Source organism: Anabrus simplex, chromosome 6 (genome assembly GCF_040414725.1).
Source record: "Anabrus simplex isolate iqAnaSimp1 chromosome 6, ASM4041472v1, whole genome shotgun sequence".
NCBI lineage: Eukaryota > Metazoa > Arthropoda > Insecta > Orthoptera > Tettigoniidae > Anabrus > Anabrus simplex.
In genome coordinates, this window is record NC_090270.1 from 156,605,425 (window position 1) to 156,632,948 (window position 27,524).

Consider the following 27,524-nt stretch of genomic DNA (forward strand, 5'->3'; position numbering starts at 1 on the left):
TTGATCTGTAATGGTAAATACATCGTCTACATATCTAGACCAGTGATAAATGCCTTTAATGATATTAAGTATTTTTGTCTTTTCCAAATCGTCAATAAAATTTTCAGCCAATATCCTGGAAGTCAGGGATCCCGAGGGTAGTCATTTTTGTTGATACTATATGAGCTATTATTGAAAATGAAATGGTTATTGTCTAAGACCAAATTCAAAGTGTGTAAGAATTCTTCTATTTCCAGTATGCTTAAATTGTTTTGTTTATTTAAATTATTTTTATTAGGTTTTCAGTTTCAACCACTGGGATATTGGCATAGGTATTGGGTTTAATGTAAGTTTTTTGTAATGTTGTAGAATTCTATGGAATTTTTGACTGATGTTCAGTTGTAAAAGTTGTAATTTTTTGGTTAGAAATCTTTTAATAAACTGGAAAATTTTTAAGGTTGGGCTTTTCCTGAAATGAATTGTTAGCCTGACAAGTACTGATACCGTATATCCTGTTCATAAATTTTAGGAAGGGTTTTAGCAGTAGGAAGACTGAGATACATGATTATATGTGGAATTATTTTTATAAATTTAGTTTTTTTGGATGGTGTGATTTTTATTTATTTTCAAAAAAATCTAGGCCTACTCTCAGAAAAGAAATGATTTTTTGAGTGTATTCATGTTTAGTCATCAAAACCATTTTGTTTCCTTTACCGGCATTGGTTGGTCTTCTTCTTCTTCTTCTTCTTCTTCTTCTTCTTCTTCTTCTTCTTCTTCTTCTTCTTCTTCTTCTTATTATTATTATTATTATTATTATTATTATTATTATTATTATTATTATTATTTATTATTTAAATCTGAGATTTGTTTATGTGAGAGAGGAGAATTTATGGGCAGCTGTTCTATAAAAGAGTTCTGTAATTTCCTTTTAATTTCATCTTGTACATCACCGGGCAAGTTGGCCGTGCGGTTAGGGTCGCGCAGCTGTGAGCTTGCATCCGGGAGATAGTAGGTTCAAATCCCACTGTCAACAGCCCTGAAGATGGTTTTCTGTGGTTTCCCATTTTCACACCAGGCAGATGCTGGGACTGTACCTTAAATAAGACCACGGCCGCTTCTTCCCACTCCTAGGCCTTCCCTATCCCATCGTCGCCATAAGACCTATCTGTGTCGGTGCGACGTAAAACAAATAGCAAAACAGCATCTTGAATATTTGTAGGTAATCTGTTGATGGCGAGTTCGTATTTGGCTATGGTGGTTTTAATTTCATTGATGTTTGAAATATTTGCCTAATTATGTTTAGACACTTTACTAAGTACTGTATGATGCTTTCTATTTCGTTTCGAGATAAACCAGTTACGTTCTTGATTGGTGGGTGAAATATATGGGTAGTGTTGCTATGTTGTGTTTCAAAATCACTGTTAGGCATGTTTGTTCTTGTACTACATTGACCGGCATATTTAATTGATAACTTCAATTTTCAAAGGAGAAACTCTGTTAAATTGTGAAACATTTGTTTTATTATTTACATTGATTATTTTCATTAAAAAATATTTGTTATCTGTATGTTATTGCTACCCTTAGTTGCTTGGATGATTTTTTCATGAAAATAATCACTGTAAATAATGAAACAAATTTTCACAACTTAACATGCTTTTGCTTTTGAAAATTTAAGTGATTCATTAATTTTACTGGTCAGTGTAGTTTAACATGACTATTTAACTTTGAGTAGTAGGTATTAAGTACTGAATAGGTGGAACCTCAAAATAAATTCTTTCTAAGAATTAAGTTTGATAGAGCTACTCAAAATGCATTAATCAAGAAACAGTATTTAATGACATTAAATTCTATGACCTTGAGAAAGCTTATTACTAGGCCCCGGACTTAAAAATGCATATGCGCATATGCAAATGCATATTTTGAACGTTAGTGTATATACAGACATATTTTTCTCTTATGTGTGATTGATTATCTAAGATTGCTGAACGAAATGAAAAATTTAATGAAATCTGTATGTTGCACATAACTTGGCAACATGAGAAACCTTCCCTGATTAAGAAAAGTGCTTTCAATGTCTCAATACAAGTAGGTAGATGGATAATGACGTTTTTCACAACAGCAATTTCCTTCTTTCTGACGTTCCTTCCTCCTTCTCCTTACAGTAGTCTCCCAAGGTTTGCTTAAACAAGTGCGTTCATCTGTTAACTTGCTCTTCATCTATTGTAGCGTATTACCAGATTCTTCTTCTTTTTTTGCTATTGGCTTTACGTCGCACCGACACAGATATGTCTTATGGCGACGATGGGACAGGATAGGGCTAGGGCTGGGAAGGAAGCGGCTGTGGCTTTAATTACGGTACAGCCTGGTGTGAAAATGGTAAACCACGGAAAACCATCTTCAGGGCTGCCGACAGTGGGGTTCGAACTCACTATCTCCCGAATGCTGGATACTGGCCTTACTTAAGCGAGTGCAGCTATCGAGCTCGGTGTTTTACCAGATTAAACCGCAAAAATGCCTTAAGTCTTTGTCACAAAATGTCCCGAGCAGTCAGTGCCGGTGTAGAAGTATTGCCCAGTTACGTCCGTTGATGTAGAATGATCATTTTCAGTGTATACATTACTTCTGTCTGACAATAGAATCTCATTGACTCCTTAAAAGATTGAAAAACTGTTCAAACCTACTGCCACGCATCATTTTCTAAGGAATGAAATTTGTTTATGAATTTAACACTGAGTTAAAATTAAATAATTTGTTTGGTAATTGCAATATGTTTTATTTTTAGTGCATATTTTAGTGCATATGAATCCGGGCCCTATTTATTACATGGTATATCAACAACATCCAAATTCTTCCTCATTGGAGATTCCAACTTAACTTGCCATATTTATTGCAAATTTTCAGCCTCTCCATTTGTTCTCGAATAAAGGGATCATATTCACAATTTTACAATAATGAGGATGGAGTTCTACAGGAATCAGTACTCTGTGCCAATCTGTTTGTGATTGCCATCAACAGAATACTGGCTGCTGCAGGTTCAGCATTTGTACAAATGAAGCTGCTTCTGAGTCAAATGACCTAGAGTGTTTAATCATAACCTTGCAGTTTGGGTGAAATATTAACACATTTAGTGTATTACTTTTTCCTCATAAATTTGAATATGTGTCATTTGTGTTACAAGGAGATTAATCAAAACAGTACCATAAAGTACTGTGAATTTTGATGGACAACCAGAATGACAAGTGGTGCATGGTATTTAAGCTCTATCTTAAAAGCTAGACCTGATAGGGAAACATTGGTGCCATTTTATGAATCAGTGGGCCAAATGTAACTAGGAACTGGCCTAACTAAATGTATGTTCACCAGTGATATTATTTTAACAAGTTACGGAAGTGTGAAAAGTTATGAGGAGCCAAATGGGTCAAGTACTCATGATGAAGTTTACCGCACAGGCAGCTTAAATGTCAGCTAATTAACATGGAACAGATTTCTACCTTGAATGGCTGGAATGGTCATTTGCTGTCTCATTTATTTTTCTTGTATAAATTTTATTTCCTCATTGGGTGATACAGTGAAATTTTTAAATTCTCTATCTATTGCTGTTGAAAGAAAGATGCTGTATGTCATAATACCAATTGAATTCCTACTTGATTTAAAAAAAAAAATAGATTGTGCTTTTGTGTATTTCAATTTTTTGCTTGATAATTTCAATATCATTTTTTTTTTTTTTTTTTCCTGTTTCTGTATAGGGGCCAAAAATCAAGTTGCCATCTTCAGTTTTTGCATCTGAAATAGAAGATAATGTGGGTTTACTGAACAAAGCTGCACCACGTTCAGGTTAGTCAGCATCTGATGTTGGTTGATTGGATAGATAATAGATTTGACAATTAAAGTGTATCTAATAGCTTTTGAAAACCATATTTTATGTTTGTAGGTCTTTGCCTGGATCTGGATCCAGATGTTGTGGCAGCCATGGATGAAGATTTTGATTTTGAGGACCCAGACAATATTCTGGAAGACAATTTTATTGAATTAGCTAATAAAGTGTGTGATTCGGATGGGGAATATAGGTAAGACTGAAAGTATCTTGGTCAGCTTTTAAAACTGGTCTTTCTAAGGGATAGGAAGGACTAATTTACAAACTGTATTATAAATTTTCATAAATGTTCGGGTAATAAAGCTACCGGTTAATGAAGTTAATAGGGCTAACTGAGTAGCACTGTTAATTAATCATTTGTTTTTAAGGCTAAGTGTTTTGGTTTGATTTCCAGGTCACACACAGTTTCATGGTATTTCAGAGTTCTTAAATATGAGAAATCCTGATTTACTGGTGTGTTAAAAGAATCTTCTTACAAAGCAAAACTTTGTCATTCTAACATCTTTTAAGAGACAGGAATGTTAAACTCAAATATTATGATAACAAGAACTCATAACAGTCAGAAATGTAATGGTAAAATTTAAGTAGAATTCCATTAGTCCGGCATCCAATAGTCCGGAACGCCCGATGGTCCGGCACTATTCCAGGATTTGTTTTTGTTATTTCTTTTTTTACCTTTGTGACAGTTAAAGCGCACGGCGCGGTTCAAAACCACTCGGAAGTGTCCATTACGCGTCTGCTATTGTTAGACACAATCGGCATTGTTGGCTGTCACCACACACAGGTTCAGTTCATTGAGGAAACTGAAGAAAAGGAGAGAATCAGCTGGGCAGAAGCTGCAGAGTCCCTAAATAAATTCATCACTTCTGCTGAGTGTAATACTAATTATAATGCCACTGAACTTATTGATTTACATACCATAAGAAATAACTTTTATGTCAAGCGATAACGATCTCGAAAACGAAAAGATATTCAAGATTTTTTTATGTCACACTAAAATATTGTACAGTACATGTATGTAAACTGAATGAGCTGAATGAAAATTTGGTGCTCCCCTAATTTTGAGCTAAAGTTATTAAACTAATGATTCTGCTGATCAACATTTCACTGCAAAACGCCGTGTTACAGCTGTTTTAGCTGTACGCCTTAACCTATATCGTAGTAAGAGGTACAGCCCGATAGTCCGGCATTTTCGGTAATCCGGCACCGGGCCGGTCCCGAACGTGCCGGACTATCGGACTTCTACTGTATTTCTAATTATCGACAAATTGACTAGTTTTTGTGTACCCATTGTTAACAGGTTAATTTCAATAATTGTAACAGTAATATCATATAGGAGAGATGAGTGGCACTGAATAGAGAGAGAACACGTTTCAGCTTAACATTAGTCAGTTACTGTAGTGTTACTGTTGATAAGTTTTAGGAGCTTAGGACATAGTACATCACTTTGTTTTCTTCCAGCTTGGCAGTATTAGGGAATATTAGGGCATTCAAAGTCTAGGCTCTCAACTCTCAATTTCATGACTCCCCCCTCTTTGAGTGTTCATTCCATCACATTCCCCCCCCCCCCCCCCATTTTGAATCATTTTCATTATCTTCTTGATCAATAGGGGCTAGCGACCACATGATTTTGTTGCAAAATGTATGTGGCAAATAGCAGCCTTTCTATTTTGACATCTGCTCTTTCTAAATTTCAATGCTGGACTAGCCGTGCACATGTCTGCACTGACCTGACACAGTAAAGCTCTGTGCAGTCTTTTACAAACATATATTCTTTGTGAGTGCCTTGCATGTTTCTGTGATCTCATAACTGTTCTTTATTAAATTTACATTGAGTAAGAATACAAGTGATGCTACATCATATAAACTCCTGGGTAATAATCAGTTATGCCGATGTTTATGGGAAGAGGATAGCGAGCTATGAGTTTGCATTTTCCGAGTGCAGTGTGCAGTACTGGCAGAAACCAAGAAACGTACTTCAAGCTATCAACACAAGCATTTTGCAGCCCAATAACTGGTAAGTTTCTGAAAGTAGAAGAGGAACTTCTGGAATATGTGAGATCAGTGCCCAACAATGGTTATGCCGTTTTCCATGAAATGCTTTATTGTAAAGGAAATGGAATAGCTGCAACACGTGAGATTTGTGTCTTGGATTTTAAAGCCAGGGCTGGATAATAAAGTTTACGAGGAGAAATAATCTTTCTCTGTACCAGAGAACATCATTTTGTGATAAGGAAGCATAAAGGAAACATTCCTTCCTCAAATCGGAAACTCAGATCAGACTCCTATGAGCTTTGATATCCCTCAAAGTCGGACAATCAGTATGAGAGTAAAAATGAGCGTAATATTGTACAAATGATTGAAAGTGAGAAACAGAGATTCATGGTAATGTTTGCAGGAAAATGAAAGATCATGCTAAAAGTTAATTTTTCTGGAGGGACCAATGTTTCTTTACAAGATAAATGTCGGATGGACACATTGCTTGTATATGATTGGATATAGGATACGATTTAGGGAAGTCGGCTTGAATCTCTCCTTCAAGCCATCTCAACAGTATGGGGGTAACGCCTGCTTCTTACCCTGGGTTCAGTTCCTGGTCAGGTCAGGGATTTTTATCTAATTTTCCACTCTTCACAGATGTGTGCATTTGTGCCACTGCTGCCAACGACATTCTAAGAATATACATCCAACCTTGAAGTACATGGTTGAAAATATCATTTTCATTTCCCCTTGTCGAGCTCCTGCCAGATCGGGGTGTTGATGGTACTTCTCCACCATTGCCTCTCCTTTCACCACTCCTCTTCAGTAGTTTTATTCCATTTTAGTCTTCTTTTTCTTGTACTATTCTGACAGAGTCTATCCATCTTGCTCTGGGCCTGCCTCTTGCCCTCTTGCCCTCTTTACCTCTATCTTAGCCTCCAACACATGTTTTGGTCTCCTTCCCTCTTCCATCCTCATAACATGTCCAAATCATCTTATTTCTTCTCCATCCTATCACTCAGTTTTTTTTTACCTCAATTTCTTTTCTGATCTCAACAGTTCTTATCCCATCTCTCCTTGTCTTCCTTACTCTACTCCTCAGAATTCTCACTGGCCTGAATTTTACTCTCATCTCTTGGTATCAATATCCAAGTCTCTGATGCATTCATTAATATGGGTGTATAGCACATCTTGTACATTATCTCTTTTCATTTCGTAGGAACTTCTCTGTTCCACATCAAGTTCCTTACATTTTGGTAAAACGTATTTCCCACTTGTACCCTTCTGCTGATCTCTTTATCCAACCTTGTCAGCCTTGCATCTTGCATTATTTCACTTCCCAATTAACAACCTCAAGGTTTTGTCTCCTGATACTAAGGACTTCTTCTCTTTCTCCTGTTGTCTTTGCCACTGTTTTGCTCTTCTCCACACTGATGTTCATACCATATTTCTCACTATTGTCATTTAAATCCTCTAGTAGTTGGATTTGCACTTCTGTATTGTTGACTTTCCATCTGCAGACAACAATATTTTCATATCCCCTCTATATGTTGACTTCTTCGTTTCCTTTAGAATTTCATCCATAACCATCATAAATATAAGCAGAGACAATACACTTCCCTGTCTTAGTCCAGTTTAGTTTCTGAACCAATATGTTCTCCCTACTGTAGTCTGGACACAACTGGAACAGTTTTTATACATTGCTTTCACTAATTCCCTTGACTGCTTTCCACATCATTTTCTTTCCAAGGTTTCCTACACCTTTTTTCTATTAACATTATTGTATCCTTTCACTAGATCAAGGAATATCATCAGCATATCTTTTCCATATTCCCACCATTTTTCCATCAGTAATCTCATGATAAATGTAGGGTCTTTCATTGACTTGCCCTGTCAAAAGCCATTCTGCTCTTCTTCTAAATTTCTTTCCACCTTTCCTATCATCCTCCTTTCTGTTATATGTTGTGTATTAAGAGAGTTATTTCACAGACACGAATCAAAATTTTATTAAAGGAGAATTGCATTGATACTTGCACATTAAACTCGAAGTCTAGCTTCTGCTGAAGAATTTTTTTTTTTTGATAGAACAGATGGTTTTGTCATATAAACAGACTAGCACTTTGCCCGCGGCTTCGCTCGCGTCATAGTTGAGTTATGTCCCATTATTTCCCATTCCCTTTTGAAGGCCACCGAACAAACCTTACGTGTTCGACTTTCGTAAGAAATGTAAGACGTGAACGTAAATGATGTGTTGTCCCGGCTTCGGCCGGAATTGAAAACTTTAACATGTATTCCAAGTTTGCTGCTAAATGAACATTGTAATTTTTTATTAATATTACAACTTCCCCCATGCAGAGGCTGCCACAAGGACAAAGTCTGTCGACTACACAGTATTTTGTCTTCTAAGTTACTGTTGACTTTGCTAGTGTGCCAGGTAGAAAAATCACCACTAGGCTCAGGAATAAATTTCCAATATGGTTCTTCAAATGTTATATAGATGATTGCAGAGTATGGTCACTGAACCTCGTATTGCACCGATGGCGATGTCGTAAAGTCGTGTCCGGCTGAGAACAAGAGAATCCCATAGCTGTACAAGAAATTTAAGGATTGTGCCTCGAGCTCCGATCATGAGTCCATGGACGGAAATATTGTCTAGGTGATATTTATCTTTATAGTAGTTTACAGTTGGCTGGTAAATTGACTTCTTTTCGGCGTCCACCTCTTCGGCCTGGCCAACGTGCAACTCGAAGCGCATTGTGGGATCTAAGATTAGTCCTTGCTTGCTAGCTGGTTGAAAGGCTATCATGTCAATACGCCTGTTACTCCCATTGGTAGGAAAATTCCCTGTGATCTCGAAATGTAAATATATGAATATTTTACATTACTTCTTTTGTAACAATTTAATAGCCTGCTTTATGAATGGAATGAAATAATAATGAAATATTAAAGATATAAATGATCTTATTTAAATCGCCTTAATCTTAAAAAATTAATTTTTAATTATGAATTCAAAACAGAGTTACAATACAATTATTTGCTATCAAACTAAATTATAATTTTAAAGATTTAAAGAGACGCATTATAATTAACTATTATCTAAAACCTAAGCATCAAAAAACTTACACTAAATATCTTTAGAAAACATGAACTTTAATATACTTAATCAATGAATAAGTAACGTAAAATTGTATGTATCACATAAAAAGAAATAAAAGAAGAATGTTAAATATAATTATTCAGTTTAGAACTTTTCATATACAATATTGGCAGTTCTTCCTTCTGGTGTCAAAAGGATTAAGCCACTTGGAGAGCTTACTATGGAACAGGCAACATAAAATTGTCCATGGGAAAAACATTTTTCGCGTAGGTCGATTCCTGCAAATGTTAAACTCCGGCCTTGGGATTTATTGTCATAGCAAAGCATACTCTGATTGGTAACTGCAGTCTTTTAAACTCAAATGGAAAATCTGATGGTATAAGTAGTATTCGTGCAATGAACACTGATTCCCCTCGAGCACACCCTGTAATAACAGTAGCTTCTATTATTTTTTTAAAACCCGTCACACGTAATCTAGTGCCATTGCACAACGTAGGTGGTTTGAGGTTATGTAACAACATTACAGGTACTCCTACTTTCAAAACGGAGCTGGTGAGATGGGAATCCTGGAGGATAAAGAGAATTTAGGAATTCTACCGGATAATTTACAGCATCGTCCGTTTGTAATACCGCTTCGAATGATTTATACTCTTATTTCTTCTGCATCAAAATATGTAAGCAATGTTTCATTTATTTCATTAGCCATCTCATTTTTTGGTGTGATAATTGCTCGCTCGAATAGCCTGTTCATAGATGTGTCTTTCAGATTAGCGACATCGGGATATATCTTTGAAATAAGACTTCCTAAAGAGTTTACTACTGAACCTAAACCTTCAGGAATCAAAATTTTCCCAGCGACTTCTGATAATTCTCCATTTCTAATTTTCAGAAGAAGTTCTGAAAGTTTCGAAACCGGTCCCATATTAAATAAATGTTGTGAATAACATCTATACAACATGTAATTTGTATTGAAAAGGTTGAACCTTATAAATAATTTTTCTCTGTGACCACTCAAATGGATCCTCATATTTTTTCTCAAAATAAGCCTGTGTACATTAGACCATAAATATGACTGTTTTACACATGCTTTTGCCTCGTTAGCACACGTCCCTCTTGGTATCGCTGGTAAAGTTTGACGGAAATCTCCAGCGAGTAACACATATCTTTGTTACTCCTTTAGTCTTGGGAGTATTATCGAGAGCCTCAAACCCGCATTTATATCCCATTGTACTTTCATCCCAAACAATGAGTGTACACTCCTGCAAAACCTGGGCCGTGTTAGATTGTTTAGAAATATAACAGACGGGAGTCTCATAGCGAGTAAGATTAAGAGGCAGCTTGAAGGCTGCATGGGCTGTTTGACCTCCCTCCAGTAATGTTGCGGCGATCCCAGACGATGCGGCAGCTACAGCAACGTTTCTAGTTCTAGTACTTCTGACTTTTGCCAATAGCAAATTTATCAGGAATCTTTATCCCGTACAACCTGGAGCATCTAAGAAGAAGACTTTTCCACATTCAGACTGTACACTACTCAGGATTTTACGATTTACTGCAAGTTGTTCTGTAGTTAAAGATTTTTCGCTGGTAATTATCTATCGTTCCAAAGACTGAATATCATAATTGGTTTCCTTTAAGTATTCTCTATTCCTTTCATTTCCTGACCTTACGGGTTGATGTAAGCCGTTCTGATTTAAATTCTTTCCTCCTACAGATAACCCTGTGTCTTCGATTAATAATAGACATTGGTTGTATACTTCACTGTGATTTAGAGTACAATCTTCCACCTGCTTTCCTGTTTGCCATACGATGTCCTCTGACAAAAATCTTTGAACTTTTCCCAAAGATTGGCAGGATCAGAAATTTGACAAAACGCTAGCATAACAATGAAAAGTTCACGTACTTTATAAGGAGATTTACTCAATGCCGCTTCTTCAGGAGTTAACTCCCAATTTTGTCATTTTCTAATAATCCCAGAGCTTTGCATGCACCTTGGAATGTAGGATGTAGGACACCATCCACAGTTTTTATTGAACAAAACGATGTTCGTCCTCCAACTTCGTGAAGGAGTCGGAGGTGGTAGCATTCTGTATTATTTGGATGAATAGTATATACCCTTGCTACTGCAGAATCCTTTTTAACTCCTGGCCAAACACAACGTCATCGCCTAGTTTTCTTCTTACAAATTTACTGTTCTGCTATACATAGTATGATGGAAGCCCGTGTTACAGGAGAGTTTTTGCAAAATAATCTGTATCACATAAATCGAAGAAAGCCAAAAGAGTCGTTTTTGGAGGATTCGTGACTTTTTCTGTCAAATTATCTGAAGTGAAATAGACACGTTGCCCATTCTCAAGATGTACATCGAGACGGAAAACTGTAGGATGTCTTTCATGAATAGGAAATCCCTGAATTCGCCACACTGCCTCTGAGCTACTGATATACCTTCCTGTTTCTTATAATTTTACCTCATCAAGTGCTTCATTTTGTATTGAAAAAGCTGCTTGGTCGCAGCCTTTGTTCATGTGCTTGCATGCATATTTAACCGACTTAACAGATCTTTTGTGTTCCACATTAATGTGAGCTTTCAGTAAGTGAGATAAAACAGGATTTAAAGGCACTACCCATCTGTTGTCAAGCTCTACGCCGCTGATCTGCACTGTGAAACCTCCATCCCCTGGAGCCAGTCTTTTATACAGCGGATAACCATCATGGCCAGTTTGAGTTTGACGAAGAAGTGGTTGTGGGTATCTCTTACTGCAACGTCCATCTTTCATGCAAGGTGCATTGGGATTCAAACTACCGTAAGGTCCATTAATCATTGTAGACTTGATTAATTTAATTTCGTGTGGCTATTTCTAGCCGAGTGCAGCCCTTCTAAGGCAGACCCTCCGATGAGGGTGGGCGGCATCTGCCATGTGTAAGTAACTGCGTGTTATTGTGGTGGAGGATAGTGTTATGTGTGGTGTGTGAGTTGCAGGAATGTTGGGGACAGCACAAATACCCAGCCCCCGGGCCATTGGAATTAACCAATGAAGGTTAAAATCCCCGACCCGACCGGGAATCGAACCAGAGATCCTCTGAACTGAAGGCCAGTGCGCTGACCATTCAGCCAATGAGTCGGACTGTAGACTTGATAATATCGTGTAAAATATGATCTTTATTTGGATCAGGAATTTTGGCATAAATAATTTCCACCAACCACAGTAATATATGAATGAATGTGAGGTAATCCACGTTTCTGCCATTCTACTGAGTAAATGTAACAAAGCACATAACCGAAAATTCTTGCTTTATTGAAAAGGTCCATTCGTTTTTCACTTTCAATCGGAATATCCTAGAAATTATATCGCGACGATTGTAGTGCTTTTGTCGTTTCCAGATTGCTTCCGATATTTCAATCTATTTTGGGTTGCACGTAAATGTAATTAAAAGATCAGGACTTCCGTTATGACGTACGTATCTCTCTAATTGCATCTTGTGTGCATTCGTGCATGTATCGAGGTATGAAGGCAGAATTACTCTTGCCTCCAGTCTCTCCGTCAATATGAGTGACATATCTTTGAATCTTAGAAAGCTTTGCTAATGACGCATGCGCGCGCCGATCATAATGAAGGAAAAACTGGTATTGCTTTCGCCTAGCCTGTTTTACCAGTTGTACAGATGAAATAGTTCCTTTAAATTGTAAGTGGCTGCATAAATCACTAACAAAATATAAAACGGTAATAATTCTCCTTCATAAAATAATATTCCTGTGTTTAAAACAAAAGCCGCCAAAAGTCAGATTTGAGCCTGCATTCTTGCACTCTGCAGTCCGTTGTCTTAACCGTTGTGCTATCAGCACTGCGTAAAGGTGTTTATCATTAATTCACTGACAAATATTCGTATTTTAGGCCTGTGTGTGTATGTTGGGTATTCAGCCCGAAGGCTGGTTTGATCCTCTGCAGCTCCGCCAACAGCTGTCATAAATAGCCTAGGCATCACTGAAGAGGCGTACTAGGGAAATGAGGAGTGAGGTAGTTTCCCGTTGCTTTCCTCGATGAGCCAGCCGTTGCTACTACATATCAGTCTGCCAAGCCCACTGAAATGCATGCACCAACCGACGTTATGAGTGACATTTTCACACCATTCATAACAGGGACTGGCTGCATAAGGAATGTTATTACTAGCATCACTCATACCTCAGTCACTTTCATATTGTCAAAGCCAAGGATGAGACTGAGACCGGTCAATGAAAGTAACAAATTTGATATAGCCCATACCAGAAGACATACTGCACTGTAAACACTACATCTCGCCAGCAAAGGCATATTTTAGGCCTATATATTGTTAATTTTATTTTATTTTTCGTTAGAGACTGGGTTGATTAGTGTCTTGGAATACACGAAAGCGGCATGAATTGGCACGTACACTTATATGTTGGAAAGTGCGGCGGCCATTTTTGATTGGCAAAAGCCAAAGATTCATGCGCGCAAGGGAAGTATTTCATCTGGAAAATCTTGAAAATAAATATATTTTGTTGACTTTGCAAGAAATGCAAGATTTTTGCTGTACTACTGAGATGATTTGGAAGATTTAATGAATATATATGTACAATATTTTTCACAAAAACGGAAATATTGAACACAAATGTAAAACCACATTTTACCCCTTTAAAATCGGAATTTTAAAATTTCTTTTAAAATAGTATTTTATTTTTTTTTCTTTACGTCGCACCGACTCAGATAGGTCTTATGGCGACAATGGGAGGACAGGGAAGGGCTAGGAAGTGGAAGGAAGCGGCCGTGGCCTTAATTAAGGTACAGCCCCAGCATTTGCCTGGTGTGAAAATGGGAAACTACGGAAAACCATCTTCAGGGCTGCCGACAGTGGGGTTCGAACCTACTATCTCCCGAATACTGGATACTGGCCGCACTTAAGCGACTGCAGCTATCGAGCTCGGTTAAAATAGTATTCATGCTATAAGAAAATAAATATTTGAATGAATATAAGTACAATATTTTTTTTTGTAAAAATGGAGATATTCAACAAAAATGTAAAATCACATTTCACCTCTTTTCACCCCTTCAGAATAGGAATTTTTAAAAATCCTTTCTTAGTGCGTATGTACACTACGGTAGGAACATGTCTACGAATTTTCATGCAATTATCTCTAGTAGGTTTTGCTGTGCATTGATTATCAGTCAGTCAGTCAGTCATTCAGGACATCTTGCTTTATATATATATATAAGATTACTACAACACTTGAAATATATACAATATTTACACGTTGCCAGTACACAAACTAAATAAAGACCCGCTGAGGTAGAAATGTTGCATAGCAACTGACTTGCAAAGTTGAAGTGCTCATTCAAGAGCTGAAGATTTGAGAACGTAAAGTTTGGAGAGATGTCAATGGTTCTAGAGGTAGAAACCTCACGAGCTAGCTTCAGTCCACCTGTTCAGGAAGCTGCTTATACAGAGCAGCCTATGTGCTTCTGAAGTAAGGTTGTAGCTAGCCGTTGGACGACTGACTGCTTTCTCTCCTGGCCCACTCACTTATATAGGGTCTCGAGTGGTGACGTGGAGTGTCAGCAGGTCGCCTGGTCAGCTCTGCCAGTGAGAGCTGGATTCATGCCACACTGTACGCGGGGATTCGAATACCGGCACCACAACATTATACTCTCCAATATTTTGGCTATTTGTGACAACAGTATAATTCCTCGATAATTGTCACATACCTTTCGGTTGCCTTTCTTAAATGCGGATTTTATTACACCTTTACACCAATCATCGGGTACTTGCTTTTCTCCCCCGTGTAGACCTTGGCAGCCTATACAGGGTGTTCGGTGTATATGTACAGATAGTTCTTGTAGCAATGGAGAACTATATGACAAATCACAATATATCAAACTTTTAGTGATCCTCGGAAGTTATTTTTGTGAGCAAAGGAATACGATGTTTCTAGAATAGGTAATATACCATGTTCTTGTGAACGAATAGCTTTCCTTCAATAACAGGCAAGTTGCGCGCCATTCTTGAGAGCAAATGAACTACAATAACAGCTGAAGGCTACTGCTACAATACCGCGAGATGTTGTGCAACATTCTTGCCAAACTGGTTTTATGTTTAAGAGCACCTGAACTACTACTACTAGTACTACTACTAGGGTATACCATGTTACGTAATTTTCTTGCCAGACTGGTTTTGTGATTTAGTATTTTGTTTCCATCGTAAGGACTGCAGACACTCTTGGTCATTGGTTTTGGGCACTGGAGATGTATTGAATGGTCTGTGTTAATGCGGGTACTTTTGCCGTTATGTTCTTTACGGAATTGGGACGTCTGTGGTCATCAGCCCATACTCTAGTGAATGTGGAAATGACCTGAAAAGCTGTGCAGGTGCGAGGTCTGTACGAGTGTGTGATATTATAATTATTCGAACGTAAGGTTGCGGTACACACTCCGGGGTGTAAAATTTGATACGATCCCCACTTTGCATTGCGTAACGATAGAAGGAACAAGGCAAAATAGTGTTGATGTGTACGTAAACAAAGTTCCATACGTCAACGAAAGAATGCATGGGATAAGATGTCCAAATGAGCATTATCGGAATTGAATTATCGAAGCACTTTGAACGTTTTGTTTCAAATTAATAATGGACATGTTATAAAACTAAATAAATTAGACGTACCTAAATTTCATGCTTACTGCTGGGTTGAAAAATGGCTCAGACGATTGAGGTGCCGGTCTTCTGACTCCAACTTCGTAGGTTCGATCCTGGCTCAGTCAGGTGGTATTTGAAGGTGCTCATGTACGTCTGCTTCCTATCGGTAGATTTACTGGCATGTTACAGAATACCTGCGGGCAAAATTCCGACACCTCTCGTCTCCATTGGAACGTAAACAACATTATTATTATTATTATTATTATTATTATTATTATTATTATTATTATTATTATTATTATTATTATTATTATTATTATTATTATTAGTCTGTTAATACTATTATTAAAATAAAATTTAACTGCCATACTCAAACTTTGTAACTCTTAAATATGTAAGAATACACTAAAGAAAATAGTGAACTGTCAACAAGTGTGGATCATTAATCTTATAACTCTGGACATATCTCCAAAATTACTGGAACATGTACTTACAAATTGTTTTACGTTGCACCGACACATTGTTCACCAAGAGAGGTCGGATAGGATAGATGAAAGTGAGGAGCCAGGCGCAAGTAAGTGGAAGCAATGCCAGGATTCGGCTAAGGGCCCCATGGTCGGCAACCCACGCTCCATAGTTCAGAGGCCCTGGGGCCCCTTTTAACCGCCTCTTACGGCAGGCAGGGGATACCGTGGGTGTTAGTCTACCGCCCCCACCCACACGGGTGGGGGTGGGGGGAGAATGAAGGAGGATAGGCCACAGCGCTAGTTCCAAATAGAGGATTGTGGCGACGTTTAGTAAATTCACAGAGGCTTGCAGACTGAACGCTGAAAGGCATAACGGTCTATAATGATAATGTATGAATGTATGTATGTAAATTTTTCTACCACTACTCTGTGGTCTCCATCAAGTGCCTCATTTGGTAATGCTGTTACATCCATTCATTGTTTACGGTGTGGAGATTATTTTCTATGTTATTTATGGAATTGCCCAGGTACAAGTAAACTTGTGGGTAGTCACTAGTAATCTTATTATTTGACCAACCAAGCAATATTAAGGCAAAGAGAGGACACTCAATGTTTTGATACTGACACTGAGACCATGATATATTGACCTCAAAACCCCGTCAACTTAGAAAGAAGATTTATTGTGATCTAGTGGGAGAATGAAACCAGGGGGATTTTATCTTGCAAAGAATAACATAAGCCTATTAGGGGTAGAAACTGTAACCCTTTCGGTATTACACAACATAGAAATTAAAACATAATAATAATCCTTCTCGGCATAAAGGAGAATAATAATAATTTTTAAACCAGATTAAATAACCTCGAACACATATGCATGATTAATGCAGAAAACAGCAGAATGTAATTATCAGTTTAGGCAACATGACAACTAAAGGAACGGAAGGGGAGGGAAGCTGCGGGACCCTATCCAGGGTGTTGGAAGGTATTGGCATTACAGGTGAAACGAAATTAGTGGTGATTTGATATACATATTACATTTTACTGAAATAATAAGGATGATAAAATAAATAACAGTACAGTTGGAACCATCGATTTGATATACGTATTACATTTTACTGAAATAATAAGGATGATAAAATAAATAATATTACAGTTGGAACCATCATTGATGCAAGTTTAACACAACAAATTTAGAGAGACACACACAAGCTTCACGGCGGTGAGTTTGAAAACATACCAAAAGTATTAATAGTTTAGCCCAATTAAGAAAAGTAACACATGTTCACAAATGACGCCTACATGTTAAGAAATCATAATAATAATAATAATAATAATAATAATAATAATAATAATAATAATAATAATAATAATAATAATAATAATAATAATAAAGTAACCCATGTTCACAAATGATGCCTACATTTTAAGACATGATAATAATGGAAAAGTAACACATGACAAAAGAAGGAAAAGGTAAAAATAATTAACATCTTAACACAGAGCCCGTTCAGGAAGCAGCCTTTCCTAAAACACTTCAAAACAAGGAGCTCGTCCCGAACGAGAATATATTAAGAGGAAACTGAATTATGAGAGGCACAGCCTGGGGGAAATTAAAATGTACACATTTATATAATTACAACCAAAGAAAAGGGAAATGAAATTTAAATATTAAGCAATTTACAAAACCAAAAGAAAAGGGAAGTGCCTCTAACACAAAATGAATATGACTAGCCGTGCGGGCTAAGTCATGCAAAATTAAATTTGGCGAATGAGAGAAATTTCGGCAAACTCCGGAGCTAAAGCAGGTTAAATTAAAGCTACATCATTTGAAACTTGAAAATCTGAAATAAGAAGGAGATAGTGCTTACCTTGGAGCGCCGGGGACCCATCAGGTGGGGAAGACAACTTCACCCATTGCCGGTCAGAACTACAAGACAGAGGGAACAAGCTTGGCTATGGCCAAGCGGCCAGAGGCAGAAGTGGCGAAATCGTGAAACAACCAGTGAGCGCATTTCTAGCATTCGCCAATAGCAAATGGTTTTATTATGGCCAGTGAGGGCCCAGGAAAAACTTCTGACAAAATACCGCACGTAGCTTCGAGAAATTTCCATACCGATGCAACCGGAAATTCCTCGAAGTTATAAAATCCCTATTTTTTACGGAAAACATTATTTATACATAAAATCGCTGAAAACCAATACCCTAAAATAATTAATTTTTTTAAACATACAAAAAACAAGACATTTTTTCATTTAAACACGCATGATTTTTTAAAAAAATATTACACTTTGAAGTCCAACAAATAAACATATGAACATACAAAGATAACATATGGTACTTCTTTTCTTCCCACAGTCTTTTTTTTTTTTTTTTTTTTTTTTTCGAAGTTCGATAAATATTTCTTTCAATCATGACAGAAACAGTAATAGAATATGCAGACATTAAATATCCTTGCTGTTCAATAGGTGACTAGCCAATAAATAGTTTTAACACCATGACCGCAAGGCGCTTTCGTCAGAAAGCCCGCACCAAACTTGTATTTCAAGATCAAACCATGCAACACGAAGCACTGCTGGGATTCCAGAGCATTATCCTTGGTAGGTACAGTTAAAGAGAGGAAATGTGAGGGGAAAATTAGAATAGGCACACTTTTCATAATAACAAAACTAACAGCAGAGTATATTTTCATACTTTAGAAGTATGAGAAGATAGAATAAAACATATTTACAACAAGAAGAAACACGCTTTGAGGGGTCTTTGATTAACATCCACCTATATACTTTTTTTTATTTTGAACACGGTTGGTAAAAGTTTGTAGAAAAATAGATTCCTAAGAATCGTGGCCAGAATTTTAATGGATCAGCCACTAAACGTTGTCACAATTTTTTTCAAAAACCATGCTATTAACACAATAAAAAAGGTTTATAAAAAAGACAGCTTTCAACATTCAATCCTCTTATAGGCCACCGTAAAAATGAAATCACCAGGGTTATTCATAAAACTTTGACAACGAGAAAAATACAAATGAATTAACAATAAGAATCTTGACCAAAAGGGAGAACAATGTGAGATGGGCTAGGGAATAGGAAGGAAGAGTCTGGCTGCTTAACTTATCGTACACCCATGTGAAATGCATTTGTTCCCTAGAAACACTTATTGTTCGTCATTCCAGTTCTTTTAAAGTTAAAAACTTCATCACTGATCCGTATTGAACTAATAATTACAATGCTAAAAAGAGAAAGATGTTCCACCTACTCAATACAATAATATTGTTGCACAAATTAATGTATCAACATATTTAATATGTTATGGGACCAGTTTCGACATATGTCCATATCATCATAAGTGTTAACAATTGTGTTGACTTCTTGCCATTTTTGTGTCGGCTGATGATGACATGGACATATGTCGAAACCGGTCCCATAACATATTAAATATGTTGATACATTAATTTGTGCAGCAATATTATTGTATTGAATAGGTGGAACATCTTTCTCTTTTTAGCATTTCCAGTTCTTGTCCACATGTAATGTCAAGCAGGACGCAAGTCCAGGTTTATTTGTTTAGAAGCAAAGTTCTCTTATAAGAGGAGATAACACAATAAACCACTACTACATATGTTGCGTGAAGAGCAAATGAGTAAAGAGTTCCAGTAGAGCTTGTAAGGTAGAATAAATTTTGCTCACCCAGCCAGCCCATTGTTGACATGTCAGATGTTCCAGTTTGACAGAAAGAGATAGGTACATGCGGACGAGCCACATTTAGGTCAATGTTCCCTCAACACACACAATTTCTCGCTCGATGCCTGACTGCCGAGCTGGGGCTAGCACAGTCATTTACAGCAGATTGGAAAGAGGGGCGAGAAAGATCGAGAAGGATCAGTGACGGAGTACACAACCAGCAGGCCGAGCAGACAAAGTAGAATTTGAAGAATGAATCGCATGCCGGCATTAATGTTGAAATAAACATAGCAGCAAGCAGCCGGTGATAACCGACGAAGCAGGAGAACGTGTAGATGATTCATGTAGTATTTATGAGAGTATGTTACAACTATTTGTTTTCTCAACAAAAAACAAAACCACCATATCTAGTGATTTTTCTACTATTCTTCTTGTTCATCTTTCCAGTTCTTGTCCACACGTAATGTCAAGCAGGACATTTGTTTATTCGTTTATGCCCTTCTTTCTAATCCGGGTGTTACCCACAATCATTCCATTTCTCTCACAAGAATCAATCAATTTATCTCCCTTGCTACTTCTGTTTCCACATCCAAAAGGACCAATACCGAATGGCCAGGCATTGCCGGTGCCTCCAAGTAGCCTATGCAGTGGCCTCGGTATGCACTAGCCATATGTCTTGGTAGGTATGCTATTTACCAACTGATGAGCCCAACTTAGCACACTAGGGCAAAACGCTGGCAACCAGGAATGAGTTAGCTGGAAAATTTATGATGGCCAATAATGGACCAATTATATTTGTATTATAAATTTTCTCATTTGGAACAAATATTTCAGGTTCCCTATGGGAATCAATGTCTATATCAACGCTAACATGGAAATATTGTTCAGTCGTGTTAACTGGCGATGGTGGTGCTTATGTTGCGATTGTCTTAAGGTTAAATCTGTGTCCTCATCAGCGCATATCAGCAAGAAAAATTGTTACCATTGAAATGAGGAAAGGTCATGAAGGAACATAACGAAAGGAGGAAGGACTCCCTTTACATTGGATGTCCTAATATCACTTGGGTCAAAAAACACAACAGGAGATAATACTTAAACGGCGTTCACTAAATTAGATTTGTTTTTTAGTGTGATGTTAATATATAAGTGATTGATGGAATGTTGATCCGTGGTTAGAAGTGATAACAAAGGGGTGATAGAGTAGAGGTCAGTTAACGTTGTTGGGGATTGGTAATCCGTGTGCTATTGTACAGTTAGGTACAAGAAAACTTGATGTGAAGGCCTAGAATATCAGAACCCGATATTTAGCTTTCATTTATACCAGAAAGAAGAGATCAAATCAAGATCAGCAATAATACAAAACAATATGAAACTGCAAAGAGCCACAGAGTAAAAGGAAGCGAGTACGTCACAACAGACCGCAGACAGAAAAAGGCAAGCCCATTTATGCACCTCGGAATCTGAGGAACAACGTGAGGGGGTGGACAAAAAAGAAATAATCAGGCACATGCTAAGAAATTATCCCGTCAACAACGGGTACTTCAGCTAGTCTTCTTATATAGTAGCCTAGCATATAAACTCAAGGGATATTTCTATAACTAAAATTTGAAAATAAGTCATTCTGATGTGTAGAAAAATGATGACTTGTTGCCTAGCTGTAATTAAAATAAAGTCAGATTTTCACTACTTACAAGCATACTATATTCATCACACATACGTGTGTATGCATGTGTATCCAACACTTGCTGTGTTCCTCTACGGGGTCGGGTATGAAGTGAAATGAATCTTTTTAGCGTGTTTTTATGACTGGATGCCCTTCCTGATGTCAACATAGAGGAGTTAAATTATATGTTAGTAGAAAGAGAGAGGGTGCTGGCAGATAGCCTACTGCTATCGAATAGCATCAAGGAGTCTTCTCAAACCTTACCATCCCCATCTGTTGGATGAATCACCATCGACAGCATCATATGGCCTCACTCCATATGCAAACAGCAGAGAGTTTTTTTTTTAAAAACTGAATCCAGGCTTTTTGCACACTATCAAGTGATTAGAAATTGTATACCATCACCTCTCCAACATTCTGACTCTAAAATCTTTTCGTCCAACAGGACTCGAAATGTCTAACCACGGGTGTCAGACCGTAATATGGACTTGACACCTTAACTATCATAGCCAGCAGGCAGGCTATGATTTTCACATGTATTATACCATTTATGTTGGAGTTCTTTTTATGCACCACAGTAATTACAGTATTCATGCCACCAGCAATACTTTATGTGTTGTTATAAGGAGACTGCTTTAATATATCTAACTCTACAATTTCATAGGGTTTGTTTGGTTCGAGAAAACAATTTCAGGTGCAAAACTAGGTAATCTTCTTGGTGTCATGGAGCTAATTTACAATGAAATTTACGCATATTATTATTTTAATATGAGTGCATTCACCAAGCAAGTTGGTCGTGCGGTTAACTGCACGCAGCTTCGAGCTTGCATTCAGGACAAAATGGGTTCGAACCCCACTGTCGGCAGCCCTGAAGATGGTTTTCCATGATTTCTCATTTTTACACCAGGCAAATTAATTAAGCCTGCCCACTGGCTATGATCATTAAAGTGTGAAGATGGTTTCAAACTACTTTGCTTATTGTAGACACATGAATACCTTTGTGGTTCCCGATATTAATAAGAAAACTGCCTGCCAGAAACATTGCTTCTGGTGAAATATCATTATTTTGTGCAGTTGGCATTTTAATTGCATCTTTTATTTGATGCAAGACAATGTTTGCTGTTTGTTTATAAAATCTAAATCTATTAAATAAATTAGTTTCATACCATTTTTCAAAATGATCACCTCTTGTTGGAATAGGTCTTCCTTGCTTCACTTGCAGATCAAAACCATGATTTTCTACTTAATCAAAAACTCCAATAAATTCTTCTACTTTCTAATGCTAATTCGACATTCTAATGTTAATACGTTTGGTATTTAAGTAAATAGAGCAGTACTGTTAGTTAAAAGTAATCCTTTTACTAGGAAAATCACAGGTTTAATTTTGAACTAAGTTTAAACTAATATGGAAAAAATGAATGTGTTTAATCAGATTTAAACTAGTTTAAAATAAACCCAAGTTTAAGCTCATTTGGAGAAAATGGCCCAAAGTCATTTAGTTAAATACAGACTGTTCTTAATTCAGGCATGATTAATTCAATAATTTCAAAGCTAGAAGAGGTATTGCAATTTTACCAGCTATATTGTAAATGACTTAACACCCCTTTCTTGCAGAATTTGTAAAGAAATATTAACCTATGCTGATGAATTTACACTGTATTGCAATCTGTTGGCAAACAAAAATATAACTACTGTATAAGAATCGAAAAAGAAGATGAAATTTAAAAAGTTTTTCTTTCAAAACTAAATTAAATTAATTAAATGAAATAAATAAAACTAAATTAAATCAATTTGGAGACAGTTCACTTTCGCCACATAAAGCTTGGTCTCATAATATAGTGTTATGTTGTATTAATTTGATACTGACACTGACTCACGAAAATTAAACACATTACCTTATGATCAGTGGACATCAGTGGACATAAATAGTACAAGTTGGGCCACTTTTCAGTAAAAAACCAGTATAATCACTTGATTTACACTTTTTTTTTTCATGCGTAGATACCATATTGATGGATGCTGAACCCTAAAAAATGATCCAAAATGTCTGTGGCTGTAGGTGAAATGCGAACCTGCAAGCGCTTATACATGAACTTGAAACTCTTCAACGGCTGGCTGTCTGTGGGTGACATTGAGATTATCTTGTTTTTATATGAAAATAATTAGGTGTCAAGAACCTATGAGATGTATCTGGAAGGCTCTAGACAGTGCACTTGAACCAACTCCTGTTTCTGCAACTATATTACTGATATGTACAACTTGTGGCTGGTAAATGGCTGAAAATGAATATCTATATAATACTTATTTTCATAGCATTTTATGTAAAGTAGCAACTCTGCAGCATCCCTGTGAATCTGGAAAACATCTCGCAGTTTGAAATATCGCAGCATAGCGTAGTGGCCCTTCAAGCTTAATTGAAATCTTTTATGTGGCTCTCGTCTAAAATGTTGAGGACCCCTAACTTAGGAGATGAATATAAGTACTGTAGTTCAAAATGAAAATATGAAAGGTTATCTGGAGGAGACAAAGACAGCTGTAAGAATTGTCAGACCAAATGTAATTTCATTCTGAATATACAAGGGAAATGGATGATGATAATGATGATGATGATGATGATGATGATAAAAGAAGAGGCCATCTGTGAATTTTATTTATATTGATTATCTTATAAAGTGGACTATGTATTGTTTCACACAAAATTAAATTGATCCTTTTTTGAAATTAAATAGCAAGGGCAGTTTGTTTGTATTTTCTCTTATTTCAGGTTTCCTGTCATTTAAGTCTGTTACAATGTTTTGCTCCATATAATGGTCAGTTTTTTCTTTGTTCCAGTGATATCTCGTCAACTGCAGAGACAGGAGAAGACACTGGAGATGAAGCTTACAGCAATGAAGAGGATGATGTTGGAAGCTTAAATGGGTCACAGTTTACATTCACACAGGAAGAAGTTAAATCTCGGTTTACAAACTATTCAATGTCCAGTTCTGTCATTAGACGAAATGAGCAATTATCTTTGCTGGATATGAGGTTTGAAAAAGTAAGTTTTCCTTCTGTTTTATATCTTAATGCTGCTTCTGCTTTCATATTGTTTATCCTTTAAAATGGGATCTACTGCTTTGCTGTCTTCCCATTTGTCTCTGTTTTCAATGTCTTCAGATATCCATGTCCACTCACCCATCTGGGTAAGGATAACATATTGTAACAAGTGACTTGCAAAGACAAGAACTGGAAAGACACACATTTGGTTGAGTAGAACTACCAAAAAATGTTTAAAAACATTTTTTATTAAATTATTCTTTCATTTATTTCTATTTTTCTGTCCAGTTACCATATTTACCTGCATATAATGCACACTCTGATTTTTTTATGGAATTAAGGGAGAAAAATAATCCCAGCTTGTATCTCACATTGTTTTTTCTTCATATGTCAGTATAAATGTGGCAAACCGCAGCTGTGGCATGCGTGTCTGCTTACAACTCAAGGTCTAACTGTCTCCTGTAATCCTCCCCTTATCTTAGTTGCAGCAGCTCTCACCCCTTGTTTGGTTAATAGCAGGTAGATAATTCCAGATCCTACGGTATTCTCTGTCCTAATGAGCTAGATGGAATGTGACACTGTTGAACTGATTTAGTTTTCTGTATACTGTGTGAGATGTAAGGTATAAGATCGAGCCCACTATATTATGATACAGTAATTTACTTTTCAGTATAATTTTGCTTATAGGTGAGTTATGGAGAAGCACTCAATTTTTACGGCAAATTTTAACATTCGAGCAATTCAGTTTGTGGAGAAACACGGTAATTGTGTCGCAGGCCAAGAATTTAATGCGACTGATTTTAATTTTACGTTCCTGGCGAAAACAGAAAGTTACTTCTGAAAATCCCAACAAATTAAGCAAATCTGTTCTAGGGGCCAAAATATTACATGAAATATGTTTGCGTGATGATGGATATGGTGTTTCACACAAAATTTGAAGCACGTGAAACAGCAACAAAGCAGGGTATTAGCCATACATAACTGAAGCTAAACGGTGGCTGGATAGCTCAACTCATGAAGAGCATATTCGGTTACGAATGGAATGCTACAAACTTGAATAATTTTAGACATGGTATGGGCTTTGGGATTTATGCTGTGTCAAGAAAATATGGTGAAACTCTTTATCTTTACAGAGAACTTTGCTCCGCATCTTCAGAAGAAAATCTCGACTGTTCCCGAGGTAGTCTTCTGCAATAAAGAGTTTCACATTGTTTTCTTGCCATGTCATAAGCCCAAAAGCCCATGTCATGTCTACAAGTATGGGCCGTGAAAGCATCAATGTTAACATTGAATACTTTTGTTAATATTCAGTAACATATTGGGGAATAAAATACAGTGCAATTGACTATGCAGAATTGTGGGGCTTTACAACTCTTAAAAATATTTTAATTCTAATCAAGTTCAGTTTACTATCTTCCTGCATGTATCTCGCTTGAGTTTTCAGGAAAAAAGTGTGAGATATATATGAGTAAATATGGCATACAGTATGTGCATCCTTTGTTTCCTTGCCTGGGCAAGTTGCTATTTCTATTTTTCTTACCTGTTGTACATTTTTGTGCCTTTACTTGGTCCTTTAACTATGCTTATAGTGAGACAAGTCGGATTGTCTGTCTGCATTTCTTCTCAAACATTTGTGATACTGATATGTACTATAAATAGGGTATTCTGCTTTTATGCTTCCTACGTACATATGTTATTTGTGGTTTATACTTGTATATTATTAGAATTTTATGCTGTGTGTGGTTTTCAGCTATACGAAGGTTATGACGATAATGATATCGGTGCCTTGGATTGTGAGGAAATAGAAGGAAATATAGCACCAGATTCTGAGTTTGTCATGCAGTTTGCAAATGAATTTGAGGAAGAGAAAACTGCAAAACTGCAAGAAACGGACAAAACTCTTGCATTGATTGAAAACTTATGTTCTGATACAGAAGATAGTGAGATGGAATGTATTGAAATATCTGAGAAAGCAACTGAAAAATGGGACTGTGAGTCCATCCTTTCCACTTATTCTAATTTATACAACCACCCAAAACTCATTACGGAACCAAAAGTAAGTAGACAGTAATTTATTTTTCAAAGTTTTGTCTGCAATGTGTGCAATTGCCTGTTTGTTTCTTATTGTTAACTATTTTGGTTTAGATTTCAGGACGTATCAAAGTTAGTGGTCGAACGGGAATTCCTCTTGATGTCCTTGATAGTAATAAACTGACTTCAAAAACTTTGGCAAAGTTAGATTCAAATAACTACGAAGAAAACAAAATTGGAAGGGCAGAGTCAGTCATTTCAATGTTGTCTGCACTTTCTGTCAGACCTAAAAATGAAAGTCGAGAAGAAAAGAAAGACAGGAAAAAGGCAATCAAGCTGTACAGGAAGGTAAGGAATGATTTTTGTTGGTGTGTAAATAGACTGTCTCTGTGATTTTGTGCTGTGAGCATAACTTTTTCTTTAATTTTTATAGGAGAGACGGCTAGAACGTAAAGCTAATACTTTAGCTTTCAAGGAAGAAAAGAAGCGGCAAGAAAAAGTATTGTTAAATGTTAAGGCAAACCAACAGGGAGTAAAGATGATCTGAATCCTCTGTATCTGATTGTAAATAAAAACTTAATGTCAGTAAAGAGCCATATCTTAATACTTCCGTGAGAGATCTACACTAACCGAGCTCGATAGCTGCAGTCGCTTAAGTGCGGCCAGTATCCAGTAATCAGGAGATAGTGGGTTCGAGCCCCACTGTCGGCAGCCCTGAAGACGGTTTTCCGTGGTTTCCCATTTTCACGCCAGGCAAATGCCGGGGTTGTACCTTAATAAAGGCCACAGCCGCTTCCTTCCACTTCCTAGGCCTTTCCTATCCCATCGTCGCCATAAGACATATCTGTGTCGGTGCGACGTAAAGCAAATAGCAAAAAAAAAAAGGATTACACTAAATACAGTGGAATTTCGATTCCCCGTTTTTGGAGGGACCACGAAAAAAAAAAAAAAAAAGCATACAGCACGGGAAAACAGAAAATGAATGAAAACCATCAAGAATTCGGCTAAACATTAAAAAATGAAATATGTATAATTATAATCTTACAAACACTCCTAAACCAGACCAAACCAAATT

At 36.9% G+C, this 27,524-nt stretch overlaps 1 protein-coding gene across 1 annotated transcript in view; it reads left to right on the forward strand.

The window, feature by feature from the left end:
• LTV1 (LTV1 ribosome biogenesis factor) overlaps positions 1-27,039 on the forward strand; it is a 134,856-nt gene extending 107,817 nt beyond the window's left edge. The window contains exons 4-9 of the mRNA XM_067150014.2: positions 3,726-3,813; positions 3,911-4,046; positions 24,215-24,419; positions 26,169-26,474; positions 26,564-26,797; positions 26,883-27,039. Of these exons, the coding sequence (XP_067006115.2) occupies positions 3,726-3,813; positions 3,911-4,046; positions 24,215-24,419; positions 26,169-26,474; positions 26,564-26,797; positions 26,883-26,996 (1,083 nt within the window). The 3' untranslated portion in view covers positions 26,997-27,039. The remainder of the gene's footprint in view (positions 1-3,725; positions 3,814-3,910; positions 4,047-24,214; positions 24,420-26,168; positions 26,475-26,563; positions 26,798-26,882) is intronic.
• Positions 27,040-27,524: the final 485 nt, after the last annotated feature.